This window comes from Leptonotus elevatus, chromosome 5, assembly GCF_054856555.1.
Source record: "Leptonotus elevatus isolate MCC_2025b chromosome 5, RoL_Lele_1.0, whole genome shotgun sequence".
NCBI classification, from domain to species: Eukaryota; Metazoa; Chordata; class Actinopteri; order Syngnathiformes; family Syngnathidae; genus Leptonotus; species Leptonotus elevatus.
Window position 1 is genome coordinate 12,965,997 of NC_141243.1, and position 27,837 is coordinate 12,993,833.

Below are 27,837 nucleotides of genomic sequence, written 5' to 3' on the forward strand. Positions count from 1 at the left end.
CGTTCACCATCCAATAGTACTTCATCTTTTACTGTTACTGTTGTTACTACGTTTTACATGCATTATGTGCTCATGGCACGCTGGAGCAAAGTGGATCAATTGGTAGTGGGTGGGGTTGGGAGGGGGAGGGGGAGGGGGGCTGAGCCACTGACCTCTCAGTTAAGACCGTGTTCTACCCACTTGCCAATTCTATTCAATAGTTTCCGCTTGGCTGGTTTGAAGATGGCGTATGACAACACAAATGCTCACAACACAACCATCTGCTCATCTGCTGCCTACAGGCTAAACCACTTCTTTTTGATTATTCTTTTTTTCTACAAAAATGTTTGCAATCAGAATTAAAATATATTTATCATTTCATTCGTACCTTGGGCTACACAGCAAAGCGTGGCGAGTCTCTGTTGCCAAAATACACTACTGCAGTCAATACATGATGACAACCTCTTAAATGTGTGCCTTTGCGAAAGTATTTGGCCCCCTTGAACTTAACATAAAAATATATAATTATATACATATATTTTTTTTTGATTTTTTTTTTTGATGAATGAACACCAAGTGGGACACAATTTTCAAGTAATATGAAATGTATACAATTACATTTTTATTATTATTATTATTATTTTTTTTTTTTTTTACAAATAAACTGAAACATATGGTGTGTGAAATTATTCACCCCTTTTCTCTCAGTGCAGCCAACTGACTCCAGAAGCTTTCTGATGGTTTCGGAATGATCCAATGTTGATCTAAATGATTGATTATCACAAATACAGTCCACCTGTGTGTAATACAGTCTCATTATAAATGCACCGGCTCTGTGGTGGCCTCAGACGTCTATTAAACGAATATTGGGGAGCAAACAGCATCGTGAAGACCAAGGAACACACCAAGCGGGTCCGGGATAAAGTTGTGGAGTAGTTTAAAGCAGATTTTGGATATAAAAAGCTTTCACAAGCTTCAAACAAGCGGCGGAGCACTGATCGATCAATCATATTGACAATGGAGGGATGATGCTGTAACAAATAAATAGAATACGGGTGGATCGTCAAACTGTTGTTTGCATACACGACCACCAGGGGTCGCAGTTTTTCCATTGCAGTTTAAACTAAATGTCGAGCTGGTGGTGTCACACAGTTTATAAAAAATAAAGAAGATATTTTCTTTGGGTTTTTTTTAAACACATTTTAGTACAACTACTACAACAACAGCAAAAGATAAGAAGCTGTCAGAAAAAAGAGCAAAAACAAAAAAACCTTCCATCTTTTCACTCGTAACACTGTAGGTATCATATGAACAGTAGGTTGAATAAGATTTTTTTTTTTTAAGTGTAATAATGCAGACAATTAGCTCATGTGCAATGAAACAGACATTGGTTCAATGGAAGGTTGAGCTCATTGCCAACAAAAAAACAAAGCTTCATCCTTACATAATAAACTTGTCACATACTAAAACCTCCTTTCACATCTTTAAAGCATTCACATCTCATCTGTAGGATCTACAAAGTGCGGAAAGTGATGGCAAATAAGCAAATAGCAACGTGAGATGAACACAAGAGTTCCAAATGGCAACAAAAAAAAAACTCTAAAAAGTTCAGTACATAGTGTAATTTTCAATTAAATGACAAAAGTTGCAGTTGTGTCAACTTTCACTTCAAATGTCTTCAAAACTGCAAAGTCTTTGTTCCTTTTGCTGCATTTTGTTTCCTTGATTGAAAAAATAAAATAAAAATCTAGACATAACAGTGGCTGCAATCCAGACCCGACGAGTGGCTCAGTTGCAGCAGGAGAAGTTGGGCTTTTTCCTGGGAGCGTCTAAATCGGGCAGCGACTGATAATGACTTGTCTCGTCCGACTTGCCGTGTTTGGTCACCTCCCTGTGTTGCAAGACACAAAACTTTGTTTTTGGTGTTCAACAAAGAAAGTAAACGAGTACCTTGACTTATACGACTTCAATTACTTTAAATATTGCCTGCCATCCAAGGTTATTTTAGTTAAAGCTACTGAACGTAGAATATTCCATTTCAAATCGCTACTGCCACCTGCTGACGAAAAATGAAACTGCAATACCGTTCTTCACATACACACCACGCACATTATTCTAACCCGAATCCAGTCTGAAAACTATTGGCCGGAGGCTTGCAGGAGTACGTACCCACTGTGAACAGCTAAGGTGTTAATCTACTAATTAGAAAGCATTTCACTCATAAATGGTCAAATAAAAAGCTCATTGTAAAGTTATTTTGGGGGGAAAAAGTTAAATATTGCAGCTTTAACTAAAACTAACGAAAAAACTCAAACTAAAAGTCAAAAAACAATTTTGTTAACGAAAAAAAATACTAAAAAGCTTTAAAAAAACAAAAATCAACAAACTGCATTTTATGTTTATAAAACTAACTATTATTATGGCAAAAATAATTTTAAGATTAAGTAGACGTTTGAAAGTGTGTCACACAGAAGTGACGTCATCGAGCAGCAGCCAATAGAAAAGCATCAACGTCGCTCCAGTGGTGTTTTTTTTAATATTGCACACAAGTAATACACTTTTTTTTAAACTAAAACTAATTCCAAAACTAAATAAAACTAAGCATTTATTAAATAGACATAATCACCCTGACAACTAATTACAAGTAACTAAATTAAAAACAAAACAAAACTCAAAATGAAATAAAAACCAACTAAAATGAAAATTCTAAAACTATAATAACCCTGCTGCCATCGGAATAAAGTGGGGGGAAAAAAACAACTGAAAGTTGGGAAACTATTAGTCTCGTAAAAAACGGAATGCTTACCTAGCAAGATGCAGCACAGCTTCCAGGATGTTGGCGCCGTCTTTGGCGCTGGTTTCACAGAACAGCGTGTTGTACGTCTAGTTCAATAAACACAAGACAATATTACAATATTGTCATTTTCAGTCCACAGCAAGTGACAAAATGGCCGCCCTTGAGATGGATGAAAAACTCTTGCGTCCTATCCCCAACGAAGATATATTTGTATCCTAATCGTGACCAATGGTCCTCACCATCGCCAGCTTCTCGCCATAGCTGGTGGGCACACAGTTGGCTGCCCCTTGCCTGAGGTCACACTTATTGCCAACCAGCATGATGGGGATGTCCTCCTTAGACATGTCCTGTACACGCACGCACACACAAACATACACAACATCGCCACAAATCTTCGTCACACAACACACAAAAGAGTCCCCCCGATAACACTTACACATCTGCTGCTTGTGTAAAAAGTGGAAAAAAAACAAGATCATAAAAAATCCCAACATGAGAATGGAAAGTGAAAAAAAAAGCCGTTTGCCGTTTACCTCGATCGTGTCCACCCACTCCCTCACGTTTAAGAAGCTCCTCTCGCACGTCACGTCGTACAGCAGCAGCACGCCGTCAGCTCGCCGGAAGTAAGACTTGGCGATGCTGCGGAATCTGAACGCAACGGAACACTCGTGATAGCGTCCCGCGCACACGCACGCGCACACTTCGAGCGCATACTCGCGCGCACACACCTCTCCTGTCCAGCCGTGTCCCAAATTTGTAACAGAGTCGGCTCGCCGTCGACCATGAACGTCTTCATTTGGAAATCCACGCCTGAAAAAATACCAAAAGAAATACATGCATTTATGTTCTAATTCTTCACATGATGTAAAATATATATATTTTTAACTCATTCACTGCCATTGACGGCTTTAGATTAATTTTTTTTACTATTTCTATTAGTTTAATTTTTTTTCCACTTTTGTTAACAAGAGTATGAAAACCTAGAAAAACGTTTTTCATTGTAGATATAGACCAGATATAAAATTTGTGATTAATCATGAATTAACTATTGAAGTTATGTGATTAATTACAATTAAAAAATTGTAATCGCCTGACGCCCTAATTTTTAATAATATTTTCTTTTTTTAAATAATGTATTTTCAAAAAAGAAAAGATTATTAAAAATTAGTCAGGCGATTAATTTTTAAAAATGTTTTAATTGCCATTGACAGCTTTAAACGTCAATTTTTTTTTTTTTTACTATTTCTATTAGTTAATTTTTTTTCCACTTTTGTTAACAAGAGTATGAAAACCTAGAAAAACGTTTTTTATTGTACATTTAGACCAGATATAAAAATTGTGATTAATCATGAGTTAACTATTGCAGTCATGTGATTAATTATAATTTAAAAAATGTAATCGCCTGACGACCTCATTTTTAATAATCTCTTCTTTTTTTAAATAATATTTTTTCAAAAAAGAAAAGATTATTAAAAATTTGTCAGGCGATTACATTTTTTTAATTGTAATTAATCACATGACTTCAATAGTAAACTCATGATTAATCACAAATTTAATATCTGGTCTAAATGTACAATATTTTTCCCCTAGATATTTATACTCTTGTTAACAAAAGTGGGGAAAAATGTTAAACTAATAGAAATACTTCAAATGATTTTTTGACGTCTATAGACGTTAATGGCAGTAAATGAGTTAATAATAATAATAATAATAATAGTAATGACGGAGAAGAACACAAACATGGTAACTGACAGCCGAGTTAGCTTCAGCGCTACTGCTCTCACCGAGGGTTGCGTTGCAGTTCATTTTGAACTCATTCTTGCAGAGCCGCAGCAGGAAGCTGGACTTGCCCACGGCGGCGTCACCCGCCATCACGATCCTATAGGCCTTCTCGGACGTCATGTAGCCCAGGTCGCTGCTCTCCTTGTCCTCTGTCTGACGACAACAACGCGCAAACGTCACACTGTCCTTTATCGGTGCTTCCATACTGTTTTTAACGTGTGAGTCTTACCCGCACGCTGATGGCGCTGACGGCTTTTCGGGTGTGCGTGGCGGCGGGGGTGGTCGGGATGGTGGAGGGGGTGGTCGGGATGGTGGAGGCGGGTTCGGACGGCTTCCAGTCCAGAACGGAGCTGCTGTCGGAGCCAAACGCTGACTCGCCATCCTGAGTCTCTGCTGGCTGTCGTGCCAAATCGCACAACATAAACAAATATCAGTGGTGTCTGGGGAGAAACGTTGTGGTCCTTTTTCTTTGTAAAGCTAGATTTAATTATTTCTTTTTTTTAAACTATAGATTGTAAACAATCAAGTATAACAATCAAAATCAATGGAAATAGTCGGTGACCTGTATATGCATACACAAATTGGAAGACGCTTGCTGTGCGATATTGTGTCAGTCTACAACCGTCATTGCAGTTTGTATAGTGTTGATTCTAGATTTGAACACTAGAGGGCAGCATAGGCATTTTAATGGCTTGTAAGCGTCAACAGTCGAGTTGCTGCTTAACCTCGCCGGCCAGATTGATAATTGGGATTCACTCGAGGGGGGTGGGGTTCTTCACATTATCAAAAGATCGGCTGCAAACGGGAGCGGTACAAGATGTATTCTCCGGAGTTTGTGAACTCACAAATACCGCGGGAATTCATCTTGCTGGCAAGGTAAGATGCTGCTTAGTGCTTTGTAATGTCATGTGATGATGTCATCGTAAAAATACGGAACTTTTATTTCAGCGTGTATCTCTACTGCACTAAATATGGTGACACTGCCCCCTTTACTTTTTATTTTGATATTTTATTTATTGTGGAAGGTTGGCATCTTTATACTGGAGACATTTCTGTTGTTTGTTGGGGGGGGGGGGGGGGGGGGGGGTTTCATGCAGACGTCATATTATATGTTATGTCTATATTAGTGCTAGCTTAATACAGTACATATGTTTATTTTAGTATTATGTAATGTTGTGGTGTGCTCCTAAAAAAATAATCATAAAACTTTAGGCAGAGGTTTTATTATTAAAAAGTAGATTTAATATTATTCTAAGCCACTGTAACATTATGGAGTTTGTACATTAACACTACACTAAAATTTGGGGGAAAACTGGACTTATAATAATGATCAGTAATATTGATTCATAATGATTCAGTTTAAAGTGTAATGTACAAGTATTACACATTAAAGTTGAATGATTAATGAAAGATGGACCTACATACATATTTTGAAACAAATTAATCGGAATGATTAAATGCTAATGTAACATACCTGTACCAATAAATAAATAAAGTTCTGTGCATAATAAGTACATCATGCTAATCGTAAACATTAAGCATAGTTTTAATATTAACATTTGAATAATGACTTCCTCACCTCAGCGTCAGACGTCTCCTCAGTGAAGTTTTTGGTGACAAACTCCTCCCCTTTCTTGGCCACCCTCTCCTCTTCCTCCTCCTCCTCCTCCTCCTCCTCCTCCACCTCCTCCTCTTCCTCCTCCTCCACCTCCTCCTCTTCCTCCTCCTCCACCTCCTCCTCTTCCAGGCCTTTGACCTCCTGCTCGGAGTCGTATCCGCCGTGCGAGCCTCGCAGCGTGGACAGGCCGCTGTCCATGTAGATCTCGGGCAGGCTGTCCTCCTCGCACTCGCTGCTGTCGCGCCGTTTCAGGCCCGGGTCGCACAGCGCCAGGGCCAGCGAGTCGCTGCTGGGTCGCCGGCCGTAAATGGGGAAGTCGTCTGAGCGCTGGCAGAACCTGAAAAGAGGAACCCGAAAGAAGCATAAATAATAGAAGGATGATTTTATGTTGAATGGCTGGAGGGCTCTTTTGAAAGCTGGTTCAGCGGGTTTGAACGCTTAAGTACACAAAAACTTTTACTGGGTAACTGTTTCAAGAATTAAAAATAATAATTAAAGGCGCAACAGGCCCTTGCTTCTTTTGCATGGTTATTAACTCATTCACTGCCATTGACGGCTATAGACGTCAAAAATTTATTTGTACTATTTCTATTATGTTTCTCATTTTTTCCCACTTTTGTTAAGAGTATGAAAACCTTGAATTTTTTTATTGTACATTTAGAACAGATATACAATTTGTGATTAATCCTGAGTTAACTATTAAAGTCATGCGATTAATTACAATTAAGCATTTTAACACCTCAAATTTTTAATAAGCTTTTCTTCTTTTTTTTTATTAGGGGTATCAGGCAATATTTTTTTTAAATTGTAGTTAGTCACATGACTTCACTAGTTAACTCACGATAAATCACTAATTTTATATCTGTTCTAAATGTACAGTAAAAAAATGTTCTAGGTTTTCATACTCTTGTTAACAAAAGTGGAAAAAATGTGAAACTGATAAATAGTTCAAATGAAATTTTGACGTGTATAGCCGTCAGTGGCAATAAATGAGTTAAAAGTGGGATTAGAATGACATTCATTGAAAGAAACTGAATCTCACCTGTCAAGAGCGTGCGGCGACGAGTAGGCGATGCTTTTGCTTCTGAGTCTATCCTTTGTGGTGCTTGAGGACCCGCTGTTACTTGACTGTAACACACACATACACAGCACGATTAAATTCAATCAACTTAAATAATATTTCAAGGGCCACCTTTCAACCAAAATAAACAAAATATATATATTTTTACAAATCACCGAAAATGTGCCAAGACGAAAGTATGGGGAGATAAGTGTCTTTATTTAACTCATTTACTGCCATTGACGGCTATAGATGTCAAAAATTAATTTGAACTATTTCTAGTTTAACATTTTTTCCCACTTTTGTTATCAAAAGTATAAAAACCTAGAATTGTTTTTGTATTAGAACAGATATAAAATTTGTGAAAATGTTTTCTTTAAAAAAAACATTATTAAAAATTAAAAATATATTTTTTAAAGAAAATATATATATTTTTTAAAGAAAAGGTTATTAAAATTTAGGGGCATCAGGCGATTACATTTTTTAATCGTAATTAATCGCATGACTTCATTAGTTAACTCACGATTAATCACACATTTTATATCTGTTCTAAATGTACAAAAAAATCTAGGTTTTCATACTCTTGTTAACAAAAATGAAAAACAAAGTTAAACTAATAAAAATAGTTCAAATTATTTTTTTTACGTCCATAGCCGTCAATGGCAGTGAATGAGTTAATAGGACATGTGAAAAAAGTGTGAGAATAAATAAAGAAGATTATCCCAGTCGTGTTCTCTACCTTGGTGGTCCTCTCCAAAGCAGCTCTCAGGCCGTCATTGCTGTCATGGAGCTTCCTGTTGGCTTCCCTTTTCACGCACAGAAAAATTAGGATTATTTTTATGATGTTTTGACAATATTATGTTTCGATTGAAATCAAAGTGAAATGTGGTTCGTTATGTTTGTGTGTGACGTACTGTAGGATCTCAATCTGGCTCTCCAGGATGTCTCGCTCCTCTGAAAACTGATTCATTAACTCCTCGTCCCTGCACATGACATCGGTTAAATAATAAATAAATACAGGTAGTAATAATTGTTACTATTATGGCTATAATGTATATTTAACATTTTTATTGACATTTTTCAAAAAACTTTTAATTTGATTATAATTGTTCCTGAGTGATTTAACTATTGTTTTCAGAACAAAAAAAAGTTTTAAATATGGATATGTATTATAAATGATGATTGTGATTGTTGAGTCACATGATGTCACATTGAGATCATCCGTTGCTCTGCCAAGCAGCTGTGCGTATCATTTATGATCAGAAAACAAAACCAAGAAGAAGCGCTATTCTGCCTGTGCTGTTGTGTTGCTAGGCAACCACACACTGCGTGTCTGTCCTCGCTCCAGGATATCCTGTTTCGCCTGGTGACAAAAAGAAACTCCCCCCATTCCCTGGAAGGCAACACTCACAGGGGGGCGTTTTTTTCTCGGACTCAATTGACTGAATGACTGGACAGATTCAGGAGTTTGAGGTAACCTGCGCCAAAGTCAAAAACTGTCGTAAACATGTCTGCCTGACTGGTTTGATTAAAAAAATCATGACATGCCACATAGATGTTTTTTCATTTCAGTCCTTTAGGTGACAAAGTGCCAAACATGGAGCGCTTCTTTCCCCCACTACAGCTCAATTTGCTGAATCTGGTGGGTACAAGTGCCCCGCTTGGCCCCAATGCGAGTGGACTGTAACGGCCAAAAGCGAGAGAGAGAAAAAAAAACACATCCTATACCTGCATCATCACATAGCATTACTGTGTTTTAAAGCAATACTTTCTAATAATTTGACGATGTCTTTATTACCTTCGGTTTTGCTCTATAATGTTGGTGGACCAGCTCAGACATGTTGTGTTAGCGCTAGCACATGAGCTATAGTTATTTTTGACCATATCTTACTTGTTACTTTACTGACCAGGCGGGACACAATTTGCGGTTGTGCTAGCATCTTTGCTAGAGTTACTGTACAAAGTTGCAACTTCCAAATCTTCTGACTATGTATTTGTTACCTTGTGTAGTGGTCTACAATGTAGCCCAGCCAGGACGCATATTGGGATAGCGCTAGCATCTTTGCTAATGTTAATTGAAATTTGGCATCTTTAACTCCTGTCTCCGAACTTTGTTTCTTTCTAATATTGGTGGATCAACCGAGTCACATGTTGTGTTAGCGCTAGCATCTTTGCTAACATTAAATAAAATGTGGCATCTTTAACTCCTGTCTGAAACTTTTTTTCTTTCTGCAGTAGTCGTTAATATTGGTGGATCAACCGGGTCACATGCTGTGCTAGCGCAAGCATCTGTGCTAACAGATGTGACTTATTTATTTAGCTTGAGACTGTGTCATCTTGTGAATTAGGCAAACATTGTGGTGGAACAGTCAGGACATGTTATGTCACTATTTTAGATGCTAACGTTGCTGTTCAGTTTCTGTGTCTTTGTTACACACCAGGTTATTTCTGTTATAATCCACATCAAATGTTTCTTACTTCTTTTTTTTTTAAGCCAAAACAGGCTCACATAAAATAAAATAAAGTGACATTACGTAAAGACCTCTCAGAGTTGATGCTGTGGTCGGTGAGCTCGGTCTTGAGTGAGTCCATGTCACTCTGCAGACACGCCACTTTAGTATGGGACTTGAGCAGCTCCTGTTTAAACCGCTGATTCTCCTACAAAGAACAACATGAACGTAATCACACTGAACACAACAGCAATTAAAGAACAGGCGGGGGGAAAAAGTTTGCTTGCTCAGACCAGCGTGAGCTCGTTGATCTTCTTCTTCAGGGCCGGACTCTCATCGTTGACTGTGATGTTCTTGTACTTCTCCTCAATCTGCGTGCCACACATATATTAGGTTATATTGGGGGGAGGGGGGGGGGGGGTCACCACTAAACAACCATGCTAAGAAAAACACTTGCTTTATGTCTATTAATAATTTCAACGCTTTTCCCGTAAAATTACAACTTTTTGTCTTGTATGACATCACGCTTTTAGGTGTGGCTTCTCTGATAGAAGCTAGCTTTTGATTTTCTTTCAATATACAAGACACTTATAAACACCCTTTTATCCAATTTCTATGTGCTTATCTTGACTTTTATGATATAACACTTGCTTGAAAAAATATTTTACTATGCCTTATACAGACATTAGTATAAAGAAAACAAGTTTTTTGAGGAGCTATTCTAATTTCTAAAAGGTGCTGTTATTGCATTTATTTTAAGCGTCTCTCCTTTGGTCTCTTGAGGTCTCCCTAATTTGTTGGGTTGAGAAGTTTCTGGGGTTGGTGAAAGACTCTGGTTGGTAACCCGGTGGGTAGTAGGTGATGTTTGGTCTGTGCTGGATTTCACTTTCCTTTCTTTTCTTTGATCCTTCCTCGGGTCTCCTGACAACCTCACAACTCTAGCTGGATTCTGAAGTATTCGGTTTAGGCGAACGGTATGGGATTTTTAATAGGTTTTTAGGTGAACTAATGAGTACACACTCACACGCACGCACACATACAAAATTTAAAAAAAAAAAAAATTGGTAAAATTACCGAATGAACAATACTGAGCTTTCAAGAAAAAGAAAAAAAAAAGAAAAAGAAAAAAGTATTTATTTTAAGGGGGAAAAAAATGACTGTGATCACCATTTGCATCCTCTGGATCTTACACTGGAGCTCACACACTTCTGTCTCGTACGTTCTTCGCAAGTCAACAAGCTCCGCCTCCCCTCGTTTTTTCTCCTATACACACAAACACAACAAGAACACACACACACATATCAATTGATTTAAAATGATTGGAATTAAACAGCATCCAGTGTAGTTGTGTGGACGTTCTTGTGGCATGTTCACACCTGTTACAGCTTTAGAAGGACTGATAAGCCGCGTCAAAAATAAGTGGCCTCCAATTTGGCGTGACACAAAAGCAAACAGCAGATACTGAGTCAGCTGAGTCCGTGTGGTACGCTTACATAAGTCTGTATGTACGCACACTGATAACAATCACATTTTATGCCACTGCTTTTCGGTAAACATGAGCTCGTTAGTGATGTGAGCTACCTTCTGTGAAGCAGCCAAATGCCATTAAAGTGAACCGTGGTGGAAAAAAAATAAAAAATACAGTTGGCAGCTCCCAAGTTAGAGTAAGTGAATGAATCAGTGCTAACTTTAACAGCTAGTTAATTGAGTCTTTTTTTCAGTTTAAGCCTGCACACATTTCAGTAGAGTATTGTGTTGCAGTCGTGTCATGTGATCTCAGATCAGTTGTTTTGGTTGATATGCGGGAAGAACTGAAGAAACGACTCGGTGAATATTCGTGAAGAAAAACACAGTAGGCCATTAAGATGAGCAAAATATGGCTCAGCTTCAGAAAACAGGTGAGCTGTGATTGGTCGTTGCCTGAGCTCTGAACAACTGTGATGTCATCTTCAGTCGACAGCAAGTAGCAAAATGGCCGCCCTCTGAGATGGATGGATAAAAACAGCTGGATTTTGCCGCTTAACTCTTATTCCGCAAATTTAATATTCATCAGAATGTCACGGTTAGACTAGTGATGTCACGTATAACATATTATTGTCAAGAAATGTTTCAGGTTGACTTGGGTGATCTTTTCTGGTTACACTATATTGTTAAATGAATAGCTCCCTTGACAGTGTCAATCAAAAGTTGTGACGTCATCATATGATGGCGCGGGTGTACCTAATGAAGTGTCCCACCTGCTCACGCGCTTTTCTCTCAGTGGTGTGAATGCGTTGGTCCATCTCCTCCTCCATCTCGCTCAGCTGCATGGACGCTTGATCCTGTGCTCTTTTACACAACATTGTGTTACTTCAAACAGTGTGTGTGTTGTGTGCGTGTGTGTGTGTTTGTGTTTGTGCATCATTTACCGCCTGATGGCCAGCGCCAGGTTCTCCATCTCGGAATTCTGCTGTTTGATCTCTTTGGTGAAGCCAAGCAGAACTTTCTCCAGCTGAGGGACGAGCCTGGGTTCGTTTACGCTGACGTTCTGGTACAACGTTGCCACTAACTCTTGTCTGCAAGAAGGAAAATGTACACTTCATGTTACCGTCCATGGGTCATTACCCCACTCGGCCCCAATGAAATGGTGAGGGTTGAAAATATGTTGCTCATTTGGCACATTTATCTGGATTGTTTAATGCAGGGGTGTCTAAATGTTTTCTTCCAGGGGCCGCCTACTGAATATCGAAGGATGCAAGGGCCACTCTGACATTCTTCGATTTCATTAAACACTCTAAATGCAATCCCTCAAGCAAGTAAGTTGTACAAGTATTTTGATAAATGCAAGTGATAAATCCACCCCCGCCCTGAGCAGATTTCATATTGAGGGTCAAAACAACAGCAATCTGTATTCAGATATCAATATTTATTACTACTACTAATGCATTATATTTAGAGCCGACTTTCTAGACACACAAGGACACTGTACAATTTTGAAAACGATTTCAATAAAAACACTGTTGTTGTTCTTTTTTTAACTTGAGAATCCCGTAAAAATACCGGATAAAAAAAAAAACACCAAAAAAGAAAATCATCCAAAATCAACGGGCCAAGTTACACACAAGTACATAAGAAAAAAAAAAAAGTCACATTGTATGGATGTTTATTTTATTTTATTTTCATTTTTATTTTATTATCAACACTGGGCAGTAGTAGTTATCAGGTTGTGACTATCGGGGATATGGGTGTCGCAACCTCTTAGTATTTTAAAACCCACACCCAATAGCATTTGGGGGCCGAGTGAAATGTTATCTTTTCGATGTTGCGGGCTAAAAAAAAGGTCAGCGGGCGGGCCACAAATGGTCCCCGGGCCGTACTTTGGACAGTGGTGGTTTAATGGGTTCCTCTGAGTACTTTAATATACAGTGGACCCCCACTAAATGTGGTGGATCGGGACCGGGTTGGCAAAATACATCCGTACATAATTGACACCATTATAAATAAATGCATTAAAAAAACTATTTTTTTTTAAACACTAAAAAAAATTCTTGAAAAAACAGGGCTGAACCCTCACTAAGCATTAATAAGCATTTTCTGCGTTGGCCAGGATATACGGCGTGGGATTCTAGAGATTAAAGTAATTGGTTTTAAAGTGGAAGTCAACCTTAAACATTTCTTGACAATATTATGTTATATGTGACCTCACTAGTCTAACTAAACATGACATTGTGATTAATGTTACATTTGTGGAATAAGAGTTATGAAGCAAAATCCAGCCATTTTTATCCATCTCAGGGGGCGGCCATTTTGTGTGGGGCTGCATAGTCCAATTTTTTTGGGGTGTTGACCTACCCTTTAACTCATTCACTGCCATTGACGCCTATAAACGTCAAAAAAACATTTAAACTATTTCTATTAGTTTAACACTTTTTTCCACTTTTGTTAACAAGAGTATGAAAACCTAGAATTGTTTTTAAATAATCTTTTTTTTTGGGGGGGGGGGTGGAGAAAAGATTGTTAAAAATTAGGGGCATCAGGCGATTAAAATTTTAAATTGTAATTAATCGCATGACTTCAATAGTTAACTCACGATTAATTACAAATTTTATATCTGTTCTAAATGTACAATATTTTTTTCTTCTAGGTTTTCATACAAAAAAAATGTTAAACTAATAGAAATAGTTCAAATGAATTTTTGACGTCTATAGCCGTCAATGGCAGTGAATGAGTTAAACATTTGTAGTACATAAAATTATGGTCACAGATGATAATCTGAGAGGTTGAACCGCGATATAGTTAGGGAACACTGTATACATATTTATGGGAGAGTTTAAAGAAATTGTGTAACACGTCGCAGAGTGTGATGAAAGTGTAGCGTCGTGTGATGTAGCGTTTGTGTGTTGACTGACAGGGCGGGCTGAGTACACAGACATGGCCGCCGTCTGTCAACAGCTCGCGGCACTCGTGTATTTACCATGACCAAAAACACACGCAAACATACACAAGCCCAAGTCGACCCGGTAAGTGTTGTTCGTTGTAACGTTCAGGCTCATTTCAAGCCTCCCTATGTCGCTACATTACATTTTTTTTTACCTCATGGACACACAAACTTGCCTTTGATGCACTCAAAACACAGTTTGTCAAAATGTCCTCCGTCAGCTGACCAAGGATTAAAAAGAGCGTCTTTAGTGCTTGTGCATCACACACACCACAGCTGTGACAATCAATGTCCTCCCAAAGCGCGGCACCCCGTCCCATGTCAGGCCTCCTGGGGCTCGCGCACAGACAAGTCACACACACACACATGCAGTGGGACTCATTTTCAGCCCTCGACTTGAGTTTAAAAACTGTTTTCTAGTGTCTTGACACAAGACAACAATCTTTGCTCAAAATATACATCGATCAGGGGTAACTGGTTCAGGAGCGCTGAGCTCCCAGCCAGACAAGATACTGCAAATGTAGCTTTAATAATGATAATAATACATTCAATTCATTGATTTTTTTCTAGAATGATTGTCACAGGCTGTTGTTATATTTCTAATCCTCCACACACATCCGCGGAGCTCCGAATCTTGTCTGACCTGGCCTCAATCGAATGAACCAACATTCCGTTACACCAGCTGCGCCACAACTTAGACCTGCTTTCACCTGGTCTAAACTCTAGTATACGTTCTGTCACCAATTTGTCAGGTGCGCCAAGGGTATGTAACAAAAAAAGAACTTTGAATGCTCAGCAAGGCACAAGGAGGTCTGCCAAATTCCCAAACACGGCAAAAATGAAAATGAAGACACGGCAGTGTTTATGCCGAGCGCATGTGCACCTGGGACAAAACTGTGTTATTTTTATTTTTTTAACTCTGGTTAATAAGAAATAGTAAAGATACAGTGTTTACGGTTCATAAATTCACTACAGCAGTCCAATATGCGTACAAGTAACGCTTAAGATGATAAAGAATAGCAACCTATATTATTAATTGATGGGAAATTTAAAATAAACGAATAATACTTTGTTCCTATATTTAAGTCGATTTTCCAGGTATCTGTGTTTGAATGTTTATTTTGGACTACTTTTTCCTTTCATTCCCTACATTTGAAAATAGATATCTAGACTTTCTTCTCCTTATATTTGTCAAAATACACGAGTTGGGTCAAAAGTAACCCAATTATGGATCAAAAATGGACCGATCCACTTTACGGGTCAATTTGACCCAACTTTCTGTGTTGTTTTATACAAAACGACCACATTTTTTTGACTCAAGTAAAGGATCTGACCAATATTTATGAGTTGTTTTACGCTGAAAGACACTTTTTTTTTTTTTTACTCAAAGTTGGGTCAAATCGACCCAAGTAGAGGATCGGTCAATTTTTGACCCATAGTTAGGTTATTTTTGACCCACCTGTTTTAGTGTACGGTAGGCTTGTTACTTTTTTTTCAGCCTCTGTGGATAATGTGACATCAAAAAGATGTCAAGCCAGGCACAATAGAGATCTTGATTAACTGAAATCTTGGAGTCTTATGAAGTGTAAAAATCTGTGACAGCAGCAACATGGACGAACATGAATGTGGATTATGAACATCAACTGATTCAGAGAAGCAAACTATTTCTAAAACCATGACCTTATTTAATATAATATTTTTGATTTTGTTGTCTATACAATACATTCTCTTGTGCCAGCCTAAAAAAAAAATCATGTCGTCATTGGCCATCTTAGAATTTTTGTTACCCTGTTCAAAACGATGTGAACATTTTGATTGTATATAAGTTTAGCCAACGCTAGCTAGCTAGCACTAATAATAAAATGCAATATTTTTTATTTCTTAGTATGAGCAAGTTAAAAGAGGGAAAGTATTTTGCGTACTTAGTTTTTTCCCCACTTTGTGCCAACTTATTAAAACACATATTTAATATAATCAAAGGCCTACTTGAGTAGAAGTAAGCCTACTGTATAGATATTTGTTTATATAGAGACTCTTTAAGTACTTTGTAAAAGTAACAAAAGTACAAACCCTGCTAACACCCATACAATACTTGTTTCGATAGTTTGATACAACGAGAAAAAAAGAACTTCCCAGTGTTGGCTCAAGCTAAAAATAAAAATAAAAATAAATCCCATAGCTTTGCGTTGTAAATAGACAGGTCAAAAAAGCTAATTTGGCTAACAATAATAATGACAGGAAAAAAAAAACTCACCTCTATGTGAGTTTTCAGCCACAAATCATTCTCACAACTGACATCATTCAATTCTCTTAAATAAGGCCATGGATGGGGAATATCTTGCTTCACCAAAACTCTGACTTGTTCCTTCATGTTTTGACTTGTCTCAGCATGTTACATTTCAGTCAATCAAGATTTCAACCACGGATGTCTTGATCTCTCTCTCCATACGCATACATTTTACATTGTCATTCCGGGAAGTTGGGGGGGGGGGGGGGGGGGGTGGGGGTGGTACCTATCACCTATTTTGACAAAGTAAAGATTCAGAGCTAAAAGTAAAAAGTCATCAGATTAGCAACTTTTCACAAACTTTTTGTACTTAATTACTTCCCATCATATAGGACTAATTGACAGAATATTATTATTTTTGACTTTGCAGTGAAAGCCTTTACATTATTTTTATTTAATGTTTTCAACTTTGACGCCTGTAAGTTGAGGCGATCCGCGCGCGTGTATACTTAAATGCGCAAGCTTGCCGATGTCTGGTTACTGACTTGGGTATGAACTTGCTCTGCTCGCCCAGCCGGGCCGCGAAGTCCTCCCAGGCGACGGCGCACGGCTCGTGGCCGTCGTCGTCGTCCTCCTCCTCCTGCTGTCTGGGCTCCTGCTCCACGTCCATGCGGTGTCGCTCGTGGAAGCCGCTGATGAACTCCGGCAGCGTGATGGTGCCGTCCTTGTCCACGTCCAGGCGGTTGAAGAGGCGCTCGGCCTCGCTGGGGCTGACTTGCAGCTCGGTGCAGATGGTGAAGAACTCGTCGCGCTCGATGCTGCCCGACTGGTCCGTGTCGTAGGCGTGGAAGAGTGCGCGCAGACGCTCCCGTTCTTCGGCGCTCATCACCTTGGGACGAGGCACGCTGAGGCGCAAGAAAAGAAGGGAGGGGGGGTAGAAAAGAAAAAGAAAAGAAAACGCGTCAATCCCAATCGGTTTTCGTCAACAACAAAAAAAAAAAAAACACCCCGAAGCAGTGTGCGCTTTCACGCTCAGGTCAGACACCGACAACGATCACAAGGTCTACCTGTGTGTCATGTGCGTGCGCGAGGCGTGTTCACAAGCCTCTGGGTTTATTCCCTCCCTCCTGATGATTAAAATAAGTCAAGTGTCTTCTTTTTTTATGGGGACACAAAGTAAATGAAAACTATAGGGGGGAAGAAAAAAAAAAAGCAATAAAGTTTCATTTCTATTCAAGTGGAAGTGAAGTCAAACTGTCAGACGTTAATATTGCGTCGGTCAAATGAAAATTAATCAGATGAATCCACCCATCCACCTGTTTTCATGCATCAAAGGTCGCAGACACTTTGGCATTCCCACTGCCACCTGCTGGCGACAGAAAATGACGTCAGGAGCCCTCTGCTCACTTTTGCGAACGTCACGTGGCCAAACCCAGAAAACAAGGCGGGTTCTGCGCAGCATCTGACGTCAGATGTCGTTCCCGCGCGGTATCTTGCATGGTGCCGTCCACTCAGCTTGGGCTGTTGTGTATTTTCAATAAAAAGGTTCAATAAAAAGTTGAATGTTTACAAGAAAAATGTTCAGATATATTTAAAGGTAATAACAAAATGACATTAATGATGTGTTTTTAGATAAATTGGCATAATACAAGTATTGATTGAAGAAAATGTGTTGCAGTTTCTTTGAGTATAGCGCATGCACAATGTATGACAATGGCCAGAAATGTCATCTGATCATAGTTGTCATATAGTGATAAGCTGTTACTACCATTGATTGGATAAGCTTATTCATTCGTTCATTTGGGATCCTGGTCAAAGGTAAGTCATTTTAAACTTTTTCTGAAAAGTGATGGCTTTGGAGATGCGAGGATTCCGGTTGTTGAAAGTGATGCGCCATTTATTGCCTGCAAAGCTTTCGAAGAAGAGATTCAGCGAGTTCAGAATCAGACTGGCACGCAAGCAAATCAATAACGAAAGAATGGAATTCTATTTAGAGCAAGAAAAGGGAGAGGAGCGCTGTTTTGTAAAGAAGAAAAGCGTTGCTGTTATGTGAACAACTGTTATGCCCATTTTTGTTCATTTTCTTAATTTTATGTTTTGGGGATGAAACTGAATGCAGACAACCCAAAAACCTAAAAAAGAGAAAAAAAATGAAGAAAAAATGACCATAAGTATTTTGTGAAAAACACTAATTCACCCCAAACACACACACACACACACCATTTTTTTTTATTTTTTTATTTTTTATAGGTTTTTGGAATTAAACTGATTGGAGACCCCCCCCCCCCCCCCCCAAAAAAAAAAGGACATAAGAGTTTTGTGAAAAACACTTATTTACACCCCCCAACCCCCCATTTTGAAAAACACTTAAGTCAATTTGATCAAATTTATGTTTTGGGGATGAAACTGAATGCAGACAACCCAAAAACCTAAAAAATGAAGAAACAATTACCATAAGTATTTTGTGAAAAACACTAATTCACCCCAAACACACACACACACACACACACACACACACACACACACACACACACACACACACACACACACACACACACACACACACACACACACACACACACACACACACACACACACACACACACACACACACACCATTTATTATTATTATTATTTTTATAGGTTTTTGGAATTAAACTGATTGCAGACATCCCAAACACTTAATAAAAAAAATAAAAACATTTTTTTTAAGGACTTAAGTGTTTTGTGAAAAACACGTATTTACACCCCCCAAACCCCCATTTAAAAAAAACACTTATGTCCATTTTTTCCATTTTATTTTTATTTTTATGTTTTTGGAATGAAACTGAATGCAGACATCCCCAAAAAACTTTGAAAACAAAAACCCTAAAAAAAAGAAACGAAAATGGACATAAGTGTTTTTCACATAGCAGCGGCGAAATACAATCTTGCCTCAAAAGCACATTACCCACTTTGAAGATTTTACCTTGGATAAAGTTTGTGGGCGGCCATTTGTTGCTAAGCAAAATTCATGAGGCACAATCCTTTTTTTGTCCCAAACCACAGTTACAGTATATTCAATTTCAAACATTGTGTTCTCTGACCTGGCTTTGACGGTTTCCTTGAGACAAATGTTCTCCGCTCCATCTTCCCGATCTCCGTACGTTCTGCTGCCACCGCCAACATCCGTTAAAGTGGAAGAGTCGTCGTCTTTCCCCGTCAGTTTTTCACAATCCTCTTCACTGCGGCTTCGGAAAAGCGAGCTCCGTCGACGTTCCGATAAAGCTCTTGCTGACGCCGTCGCCATCTTTATGCCGTTTTTTTAATAAAAACTTAAAACAACCGCGCAGGTCTTGGAGTCTCCATGCGCGTCCTTCGAAATATCCCAACACAGCAAATAAAGATGATGCGGTGACTTTTTATATGCGCCCTCCAACTCGTCTGCTTTTCCTTAGCTCATCACATGTGGACAACTCCTGATGGGAAGACTTTCTATAATTTCCATGAAGAAGAAAATTGAAGAAACCCCGCAGGCAAACCAATGTGAGAGACACAGCTCATCACGGCATCTCCTCATAAGTAGTTCTTCCCTTCTTCTATTGCTATTAGCTTCCACTAACATTTTGTTCAGTACGCACAGTCACCACGAATGTGCTTCTACATGATAAATTGCTTATTTTTTAACGATGATGTCATCACAGAAGGCTAGATGGAATTCATGAGGCACAATTCACGTTTGGCCCAAGCCCAAGTGCTACAAAATTGCCTCTCCTGATTTTTCTAGTTCATCAATCACATAACCACGATTTATAAATGCTTCATTTTTAGTTAATTGGCAGATGGGGCCGTTTTGATTGAGACCTTTGAATTCTGCCCAGCAACAAGTATCCCAACTAAATGGGATGTGGGACCAGTGCCCTAAGAGCTCCAGCTCAAAATGGGTTTTACACCTAATACAGAATTGCGATTCCTTTGCAACATTATTTTATGTGAGTAAACCTAATGAAGATGAATTCATATTTCTATACATTGGCATTTAGGGCATCCTACGATTGCGCCTGACGAAATTTGCCTGGCAACAAGTGACATCGCCATGGAACTCAAAGAACCACAGCAACTGTACCGATGAATTTACCTGCTGTGCCCAACATGCTGACAAAGCTATAATTTAGTATTGTTCACGTCTGATTATTGATGTTGATTTCCATAATCCCAGAAAAGTTGCCCTGCAGGAGGTCACAAAGAGGGGTGTGCGGCAAGCTATGTGTGGTCACTCTCAGGATTATCTGACGACATGTTTGTTTGTCCAGGGAGGAGCGCTTGTTCGCCACTACACTGGATGTGCTTACGCTATGAGAACATGCCATGTGGCTGTGTGACATAACCGCTAACGTTCACCCGTATTGATTGGCGGTGGAAGAGAATCTTAATCCATGTGGTGGTCTGAGTTTATATTATTGGAGCAGACCTCACACAATATAACCGCAGCTGTTAAATACCTGATTAAAAAAAAATACATGTGGGTGGTGTCATACCAAATAAAAAATCTCTTAAAACTTGAAGAATTCATCCGGTTCCAACAACAAATTGAAAAAAAAAAAATATTTTTGTTGCTAGGCAGAATTCAAGGGGCATATTCTCATTTACGTTGTGCATACTGTATGTACCTACAGTAATAAAATGGCGACCTTTTCAAACATGACATTTTTGTTGTTTGATTGCAACAGTGCAACAGACTCATGACTCGCAGTGCCATGGATCCGTGGCTCAGGGTGCAAAATTAATTAGCAGGGCAAACACAAGGCGCTATGTGCTGGGAGAGACCGCGAATAGCGGTGAGCCGTTCAGGCTTCCACGCCCATGTGGTGTGATGATGACTGGACAGAAGTTATTTCTGATCCATTGGGACTTTGGGGGGGGTCAATTTGAGTGTTGGCTACTCCTGGTTGCTTTATTAATAACCAAGTTAAAAAATTTAAATAAAATACAAGAAAACGTTTCATTTGCTATTAAAATCTTGTTAAAGGGGCCATTTTGTATGATAGGGCAAAGGTTGTATTCACCCACCAGATATAATGGACAGAACAGTATGGTCGAAATTCATTCACAAAATGAGTTTGAGTTCCCGTTGCTGCGCTATTTTTAATGAATTAGTATGGCTTTGGAGCAAAAAATGTCATCGGTCAAAAGTCACTACTAGTCAAAATTGTCAAAGGTTGCACTGCCCCACCCTATCCAGCAAACGGACACTGAAAAATGTTAAGTTCCTGTTTACATATCAATGACGTTTCCCCGAAAAATAGAAAAATATAAATGCAACAATGACAAAGAAAAAAGCAAAATGTGCTCAGTTCATTTGATCCTTGTTGAACTGAGGTCTCATGCGATTGTCTGAAAAACGATCAAATCAGAGTTGTTTTCTCCTGAAAATAACTTCTGCCGCTTTATGTATGTTACATTAGGGAGCTTTATTGTGGCAGTATCAACATATAGAAATCAACACATAGTCTCTTCTGAATGACATACAAACATTCAAATGTTTCACTTCGCAGAGTTCATAAATAAGGCTTGGTTGTCCCAGAGGAGGGGGGGGGGGGGTTGACTTTAGTGGATGTTAATTTCAAAATAAAATCTCGTAGAGTTGCATTAGAGAAATAAAACCAATATGATGAAAGAAAAATCAGCAGTCTGCACATGCTCACACAATCCCGAAATGCCTCCCTCCAACATAATCCCCATGCCCAATCATTGGCAAAGACCTGAGTTCAAATAGAATACAATTCACTCTTTATTATGTATAATTGTACACAATTTTAATGCTGTAAATTTCTGCTTATAATAACCCAAAAATACTTCAAGTTTTAAATGCAACAGAAATAGAAACGTCCTCTCACCGTAATGCTCTTAAGTGACACAGCTCAAAATATGAACTCAAGGTGACAATGCCTTTTGTTGTTAGCATACATGCTAAACTACGAGTTAAGCTAATGCTACGTCATGAGACTCTTGAAGCTAAACCTCAAAATGCTAACGATTCATGTCAGAACAAGTAGCAACATTTTTAGCTTTGCGTTTGTCTATCTCTACATCATGTTTATTTGCCTCTTATTCTTGAAGCTAATCTCAATCGGCTAATAATTCAAACGAGTGGGAATGCCGTTTTAGGTAACATGCTAGCATGCTCCGTTAGCCTCGAGTTTGGCTTTCGATGCAGCAAAAGCAGTTACGAGTTTACGAGACAGTTTTGAAAAATCTTCTTAACAATTTCGCATAAATTAAGTTAAATTTTGTAATCATTAAGTTAGCAAATGTCCAAGTCTCAGCTAATGCTAACTGTTATCTTACACTTCTCAGTCGAAACAAATCAAGTCTCATGCATTCTAATCATGATCAAGACAATCCAAGCCTACAAGACAAATTATTTTTCATTTTTTTCTCTCTCCACAATGATTCACATCATATTTACACAAGGAGGACATGCAGGTTCTCAGGCTCTTAAAAAGTGACACAAGTGAGCGATTTAGCACAGAATTGAAGAGCTGTACATCTATGAAAGCTTCAGAGAATTACCACGGAATTCCAAAAAATGTTGACTTGAATTAATTAATATGATGTCAATGATGACGTTGTCATAGTGATTTGGCCCTTCTGTTGTTTTTCAGTAGGAAAAATAAATGCTTTGTTGCTGCATATTTTCTACATATGCATAAAGGATGCTGGGTCGGACCCATGTGCGTCGTGTCGTTATGCATATTCGTATGAGGCAGGAAACATTTGTACTGACTGTGAATGGAGATGACAGTTGTAGTGCATCAACATCAGCTACAGTCTTGCTAGAAATGAAGACATATCATGTTATATACAGCACTGTGCAAAAGTATTAGCATTCTGGTGAATATATGGATTTGGGGTAACCGTAAAAAGTTCACATCTATTAACAAGTCCAGGAAGTATCTCGCAACCTGACAAAACGCAAATGTGTCCACTGACAATTTTTTTTGTTGCCTTTTTTGATCAGCTTGCACTTCAGTGACATTCTAGTCATGTATTGCTAATTATAGACTATTTTTGCACAGTGCTGCATTACTGCATGTATGGAGGATATGCACATACTAGAGCACACTTACACTAGGCAATTCGTACAGATTGCTTGACTAGTTTTGAACATTTTCGTATTTTACTCAAGCAGGGTAGACTCACTAGCCTCGGATTTGGAATATAATATTTCATTTGGAAAAGGTAGACTTGGGCAAGATATGAAATGGAAATGAAATTACAAAAACAAAACTGAAAAATGTTAGATCATATTTTTACTTAATTTCCATTTTTGAAAATCCGTTTTTTTTTCTTTACATACTTGCATTCATCATGCATTTTTATTTCCTTAATATTGTCTTATGTGATGTTAATGCTGCTTCCCTAAAATAAATATCTTAAAACACTTCCATTTTGATGATTTTTCATGAACCCTAAAATCGTTATTTCTCTTATATTCATTTTTTCGTATTGTAATGTGGGGGGGGGGGGGATTAATTTATTGTCTTAACAATATATACTATACAAAATGTTTGTTCTAATAATGGTACAACTTTTTTTGGGTAGTTTTCCATTTTGTAGCACAAATAGAATGTTATTTATTTAACATTAGGTCCGCATGGTTCTTTCTTTTGCCATTTTTGTCGATGAACACAGAAATTTCTGTTTGCACCGTTGTGGGATTGAACACAGATGACTTGATTCACTCTTAATTGAATCGTTTCCCATCATTCCATTTAAGTCCAGTACAGCAGAGGCGCGCGGTTTAGCATAATAAACTCGCTGGAGTTAGATTTGGTGCATGAATGAAATACAACGACATCCACCACATAGTATATCAGTGGAGTGCAGAATCGTTCTGCCTACTCCTGGATCAAATCCACCAAAATCACATTACACCACCTGCATCACAACTTAGACCTGGTTTCACCTAGTCTAAAGTCTAGTCTATTTTTTGTCACCAAATTTTCAGGAGTGTCCGGGGCGTATAATAGAAAACGTCCTTCGTCGGCAAGAAAACCCAGTGAGGTGTAGCATGGTCTACAAAATAGCAAACCTGCCTTTTCTTCTGTAACTTTAAGTCATTTTATTATTATTATTGTAATTAACTCATTCACTGCCATTGACGGCTATGAACGTCAAAAATTCATTTGAACTATTTCTATTAGTTTAACATTTTTTCCACTTTTGTTAACAAGAGTATAAAAATGTACATTTAGAACAGATATAAAATTTGTGATTAATCATGCGTTAACTAGTGAAGTCGTGCGATTAATTACAATTAAAAAATAAGATCGCCTGACGAGATGATTATTCCAAATTAGGTGCGTCAGGCCATTACATTTTTTACTCGTAATTAATCGCATGACTTTAATAGTTAACTCACGATTAATCACAAATTTTACATCTGTTCTAAATGTACAATAAAAAAAATCTAGGTTTTCATACTCTTGTTAACAAAAGTAGAATATTTTTTTTAACTCATAGAAATAGTTCAAATGATTTTTTGACATCTATAGCCATCAATGGCAGTGAATGAGTTAAAAAATGTCTTTCTTGTCAGTGTGTCCAAACACTCATTTCCTTAATCCTAATCACCAGAAATAATCCACAAAGTTAAAAACAAAACAAAACAAAAAAACATTGCAGTAGCATGAAGTGATGGGTGAATGGAGGTCAGAGAGGGAGATAACCATGCTTGAGCTTGCTAATAAAGGACAATTGGGCCCAGTGTAAGTGTTCTCAGTAGATGAGACATGCTACTGATGAGAACAGGAGCTGCTTCTGCCATTTCCTGAGAAGTTGACGGCAATAACTGACTGTACAGTCCGAATGGAAGCTACCAAGAGCGCCACCTGTTTTTGGTATTGATTTTGTTTGGATGGAGAGAATTTGAAAATGACCACTTAGGGAGACGGGGGGTGCTCAGTAGGTTTTGACACAGTGTTGTGGAAAAGAGCTACGTCATCTACGACAACAGACATCACGGGAAACGTATACGACACTGACATGACACACATGTTAACAAACCCACGTCCGTCTCTTCCCTCGCTAGTCCAAATCTTCTGTCAGGAAAAAAACCCAACATCCTGCTCTTACGTGCTTTCCTCCTGCATCCCAACACTCCAAACATGTAACATGAAGACATGACCTGTTATATTAGCGCAAACAAAACACACCCCTCCCTGTTACCAAAATGACATCATGTGGTCTGACAGAGACTAGACGTCGATGTTTGTGCTGTAGGAGTCGGAAAAAATACGCCCCTGCCCCCCAAAAAACTTGGGTAAATTTGTTTGTTTTTTCTTTTCTTCTTTTGTAAACTTTTACATTTTTTTCCTCCAAAATAAGGTCAAAGTAGATCTTCTGACTGAAAAATTCCTGAAAGATCCGTGTCACATAAAAATGTACAAAAGCTTAAAAACAACTTATGTACCAATGTGTCTTGTTTGTATACTATATCAACTTTGGAGAGTGTGGTACGGTTTCGCGAGTCTCCCGCCCACTCTCTAATGATTGGCATGCGAGGGGACCAATTGGGGCACTCATCAAACAAGATTTATAAAACAACAACAAAAGTCTTTGCATCAGCTTGTCAGCATCTTGATTTTTTTTTTGTGTGTGTGCCTCTCCGCTGCCTTTTTGCCAGCACTTTTTGTCCTCTTTCCTTGGCCACAAACGTCTGTCTTAACAAGTGATCGCATCTTATGATGTTCTGCTGGTCAGGACTCAATGATGCAATTTGTAGTTAAGACTCAATATAAGATAGAATGACATGTTAAGACTACGGCGACCCAGACATGACATGGGTAAGGGGGGAATTGACATACAACGTGCAGTGTGCACACAAAATACCAATATGGGGCCACAAATTTAAAGCATAACGTGCAAAATACTCATTTGTGAATTTGCTGACAAAACACAAATTCACGGTAGTAATATTATTCTTGGACAGGTGGGCAAGTAAGCGGAGCACATATTATATAGAAACTGTACAGTAAAAGCAATGTTGAGGTTACTTGGAAAATGTAGTCCCATACAGTTACTAGTTACCTGTTGAAATATGTCATGTGAATGTGTTAGTGATGTCATCCAAGTACCATAATATTAATGTAATGTAACTTGATTACTTTTAATTAATTTGGGGTTACTCCAATGTGTGAAAAAAGACAACAACAAAATTGTATACATTTTTTCTGGTGCAGTCTTTTTTAACTTATGAATGTTTAATATGTATGTTTTTGGAATTCGGGATCTATCTATAGCTATCTAGCTAGCTAGTTAGCTGGCTAGCTAGCTAGATAGATAGACAATTTTGGTGACTGGGGACTATTTTAACGGATGATATTCGTAATATGACATTCAAATAGTAAAGCTTTGGGTGATTTGTGATGCGAATTTGACAAGCATTTACTAAATAAAGTATTTACTAACACGTTGCTAGCCTGCTAACTTCATATGTTAACCAGCAGTCTTGATGATTACTCCCCAAGCTAGGTTAGAAGTCGAGGTCTGTTTCTACTTTCTAAAGAAGTTGTGTTCCATTTGCTTACCCTGACGTCCAAGTTGTTGTTCATTGGGATGATATTTGACTCACATCGGTACTTCATGCTGCCCTTTTGCCTCATTCATGGCCACAAATAAGCATTTTGTGTGCACCTTATATAAATTTTTTAACATTAATATTTTGTGCGCATGTTACACCTAATTTGTGGCCACAAATGAGTATTTTACATGTACGTTACATTGTGGTCACACTAACTTTTTCCCTAATGTTATGTCTGTGTCAGACATTTGAGAAATATATTCCAAAATCCCAAATTTTGTGCATAAGTTTGACCTAATTTGTGTCCACAAATTAGTATTTTGTGCACACCTTGTACCTAATTTTGTAACTACCATGTCATGTCTGAGGATCCGTACAAGACAGACAGACAGACTTTTGGGCATCTGTTTTTTCCCTGAAATGATGCATTCCTTCTTTTAGCCACATGGTCCTAGAGCTTTCACATCCCACGTTCAGTCTGACCACAGGTTCTCCATGGCCATGCTGACCTTGCACACGATCCAGCGACGGAGGGGGCAGTAGTACTCGTAGTGGAACTGCTCGAACTCCGGCGTCTGGCGGATCTCGTGGAGGAAGGACACGTCCAGGTCGGACTCCAGTAACAGCAGCAGCGTGGGCACGGTGACCAGCAGGACGCCGGTGAGCGCGGCGACCAGTCGGGCCACGCTCAGCACGCACGCGTTTAGCCGGGCGTTTGATGACAGCAGGCTCAGGACTCCGCAGCCGCCCCTTCTCGCTGCCAGCCGGGTGCGCTCGAAGGCCCGGTCGCGCTCCCTCTCGGCCTCCAGCTGGGCCTGGATGTCGGGGTCGGCGTGGAGCTCCCTCAGAAGCCTGGCGGGACTCTGGATGGGTGACGAGAACAGCAGGTCCACGCCTCCTTGGCTGTCGTCCACCGGCGTCGGAAGCATGCTGGCGCAAGGGC

General features: G+C 38.9%; 2 protein-coding genes across 2 annotated transcripts in view; both read right to left on the minus strand.

The window, feature by feature from the left end:
- Window positions 1-802: 802 nt before the first annotated feature.
- Window positions 803-19,687, minus strand: rasef (RAS and EF-hand domain containing). The gene is made up of 19 exons (XM_086076242.1): window positions 19,417-19,687; window positions 16,876-17,235; window positions 12,095-12,241; window positions 11,924-12,014; window positions 10,854-10,949; window positions 9,980-10,057; window positions 9,779-9,894; window positions 8,151-8,219; window positions 7,976-8,042; window positions 7,219-7,304; window positions 6,291-6,513; window positions 6,138-6,227; window positions 4,788-4,955; window positions 4,561-4,711; window positions 3,505-3,586; window positions 3,310-3,424; window positions 3,016-3,123; window positions 2,786-2,862; window positions 803-1,870 (listed from the first exon to the last, which is right to left on the minus strand). The coding sequence occupies exons 1-19, from the start codon at window positions 19,617-19,619 to the stop codon at window positions 1,768-1,770; spliced, it is 2,430 nt and encodes an 809-aa protein (XP_085932368.1). The 5' UTR covers window positions 19,620-19,687; the 3' UTR covers window positions 803-1,767.
- A 2,068-nt stretch (window positions 19,688-21,755) lies between these two features.
- The window catches only part of frmd3 (FERM domain containing 3), a 60,336-nt gene continuing 54,254 nt past the window's right edge, over window positions 21,756-27,837 (minus strand). Inside the window, exon 18 of the mRNA XM_086075160.1 lies at window positions 21,756-27,836. Coding sequence (XP_085931286.1) covers window positions 27,368-27,836 — 469 coding nt within the window. The 3' untranslated portion in view covers window positions 21,756-27,367. The remainder of the gene's footprint in view (window position 27,837) is intronic.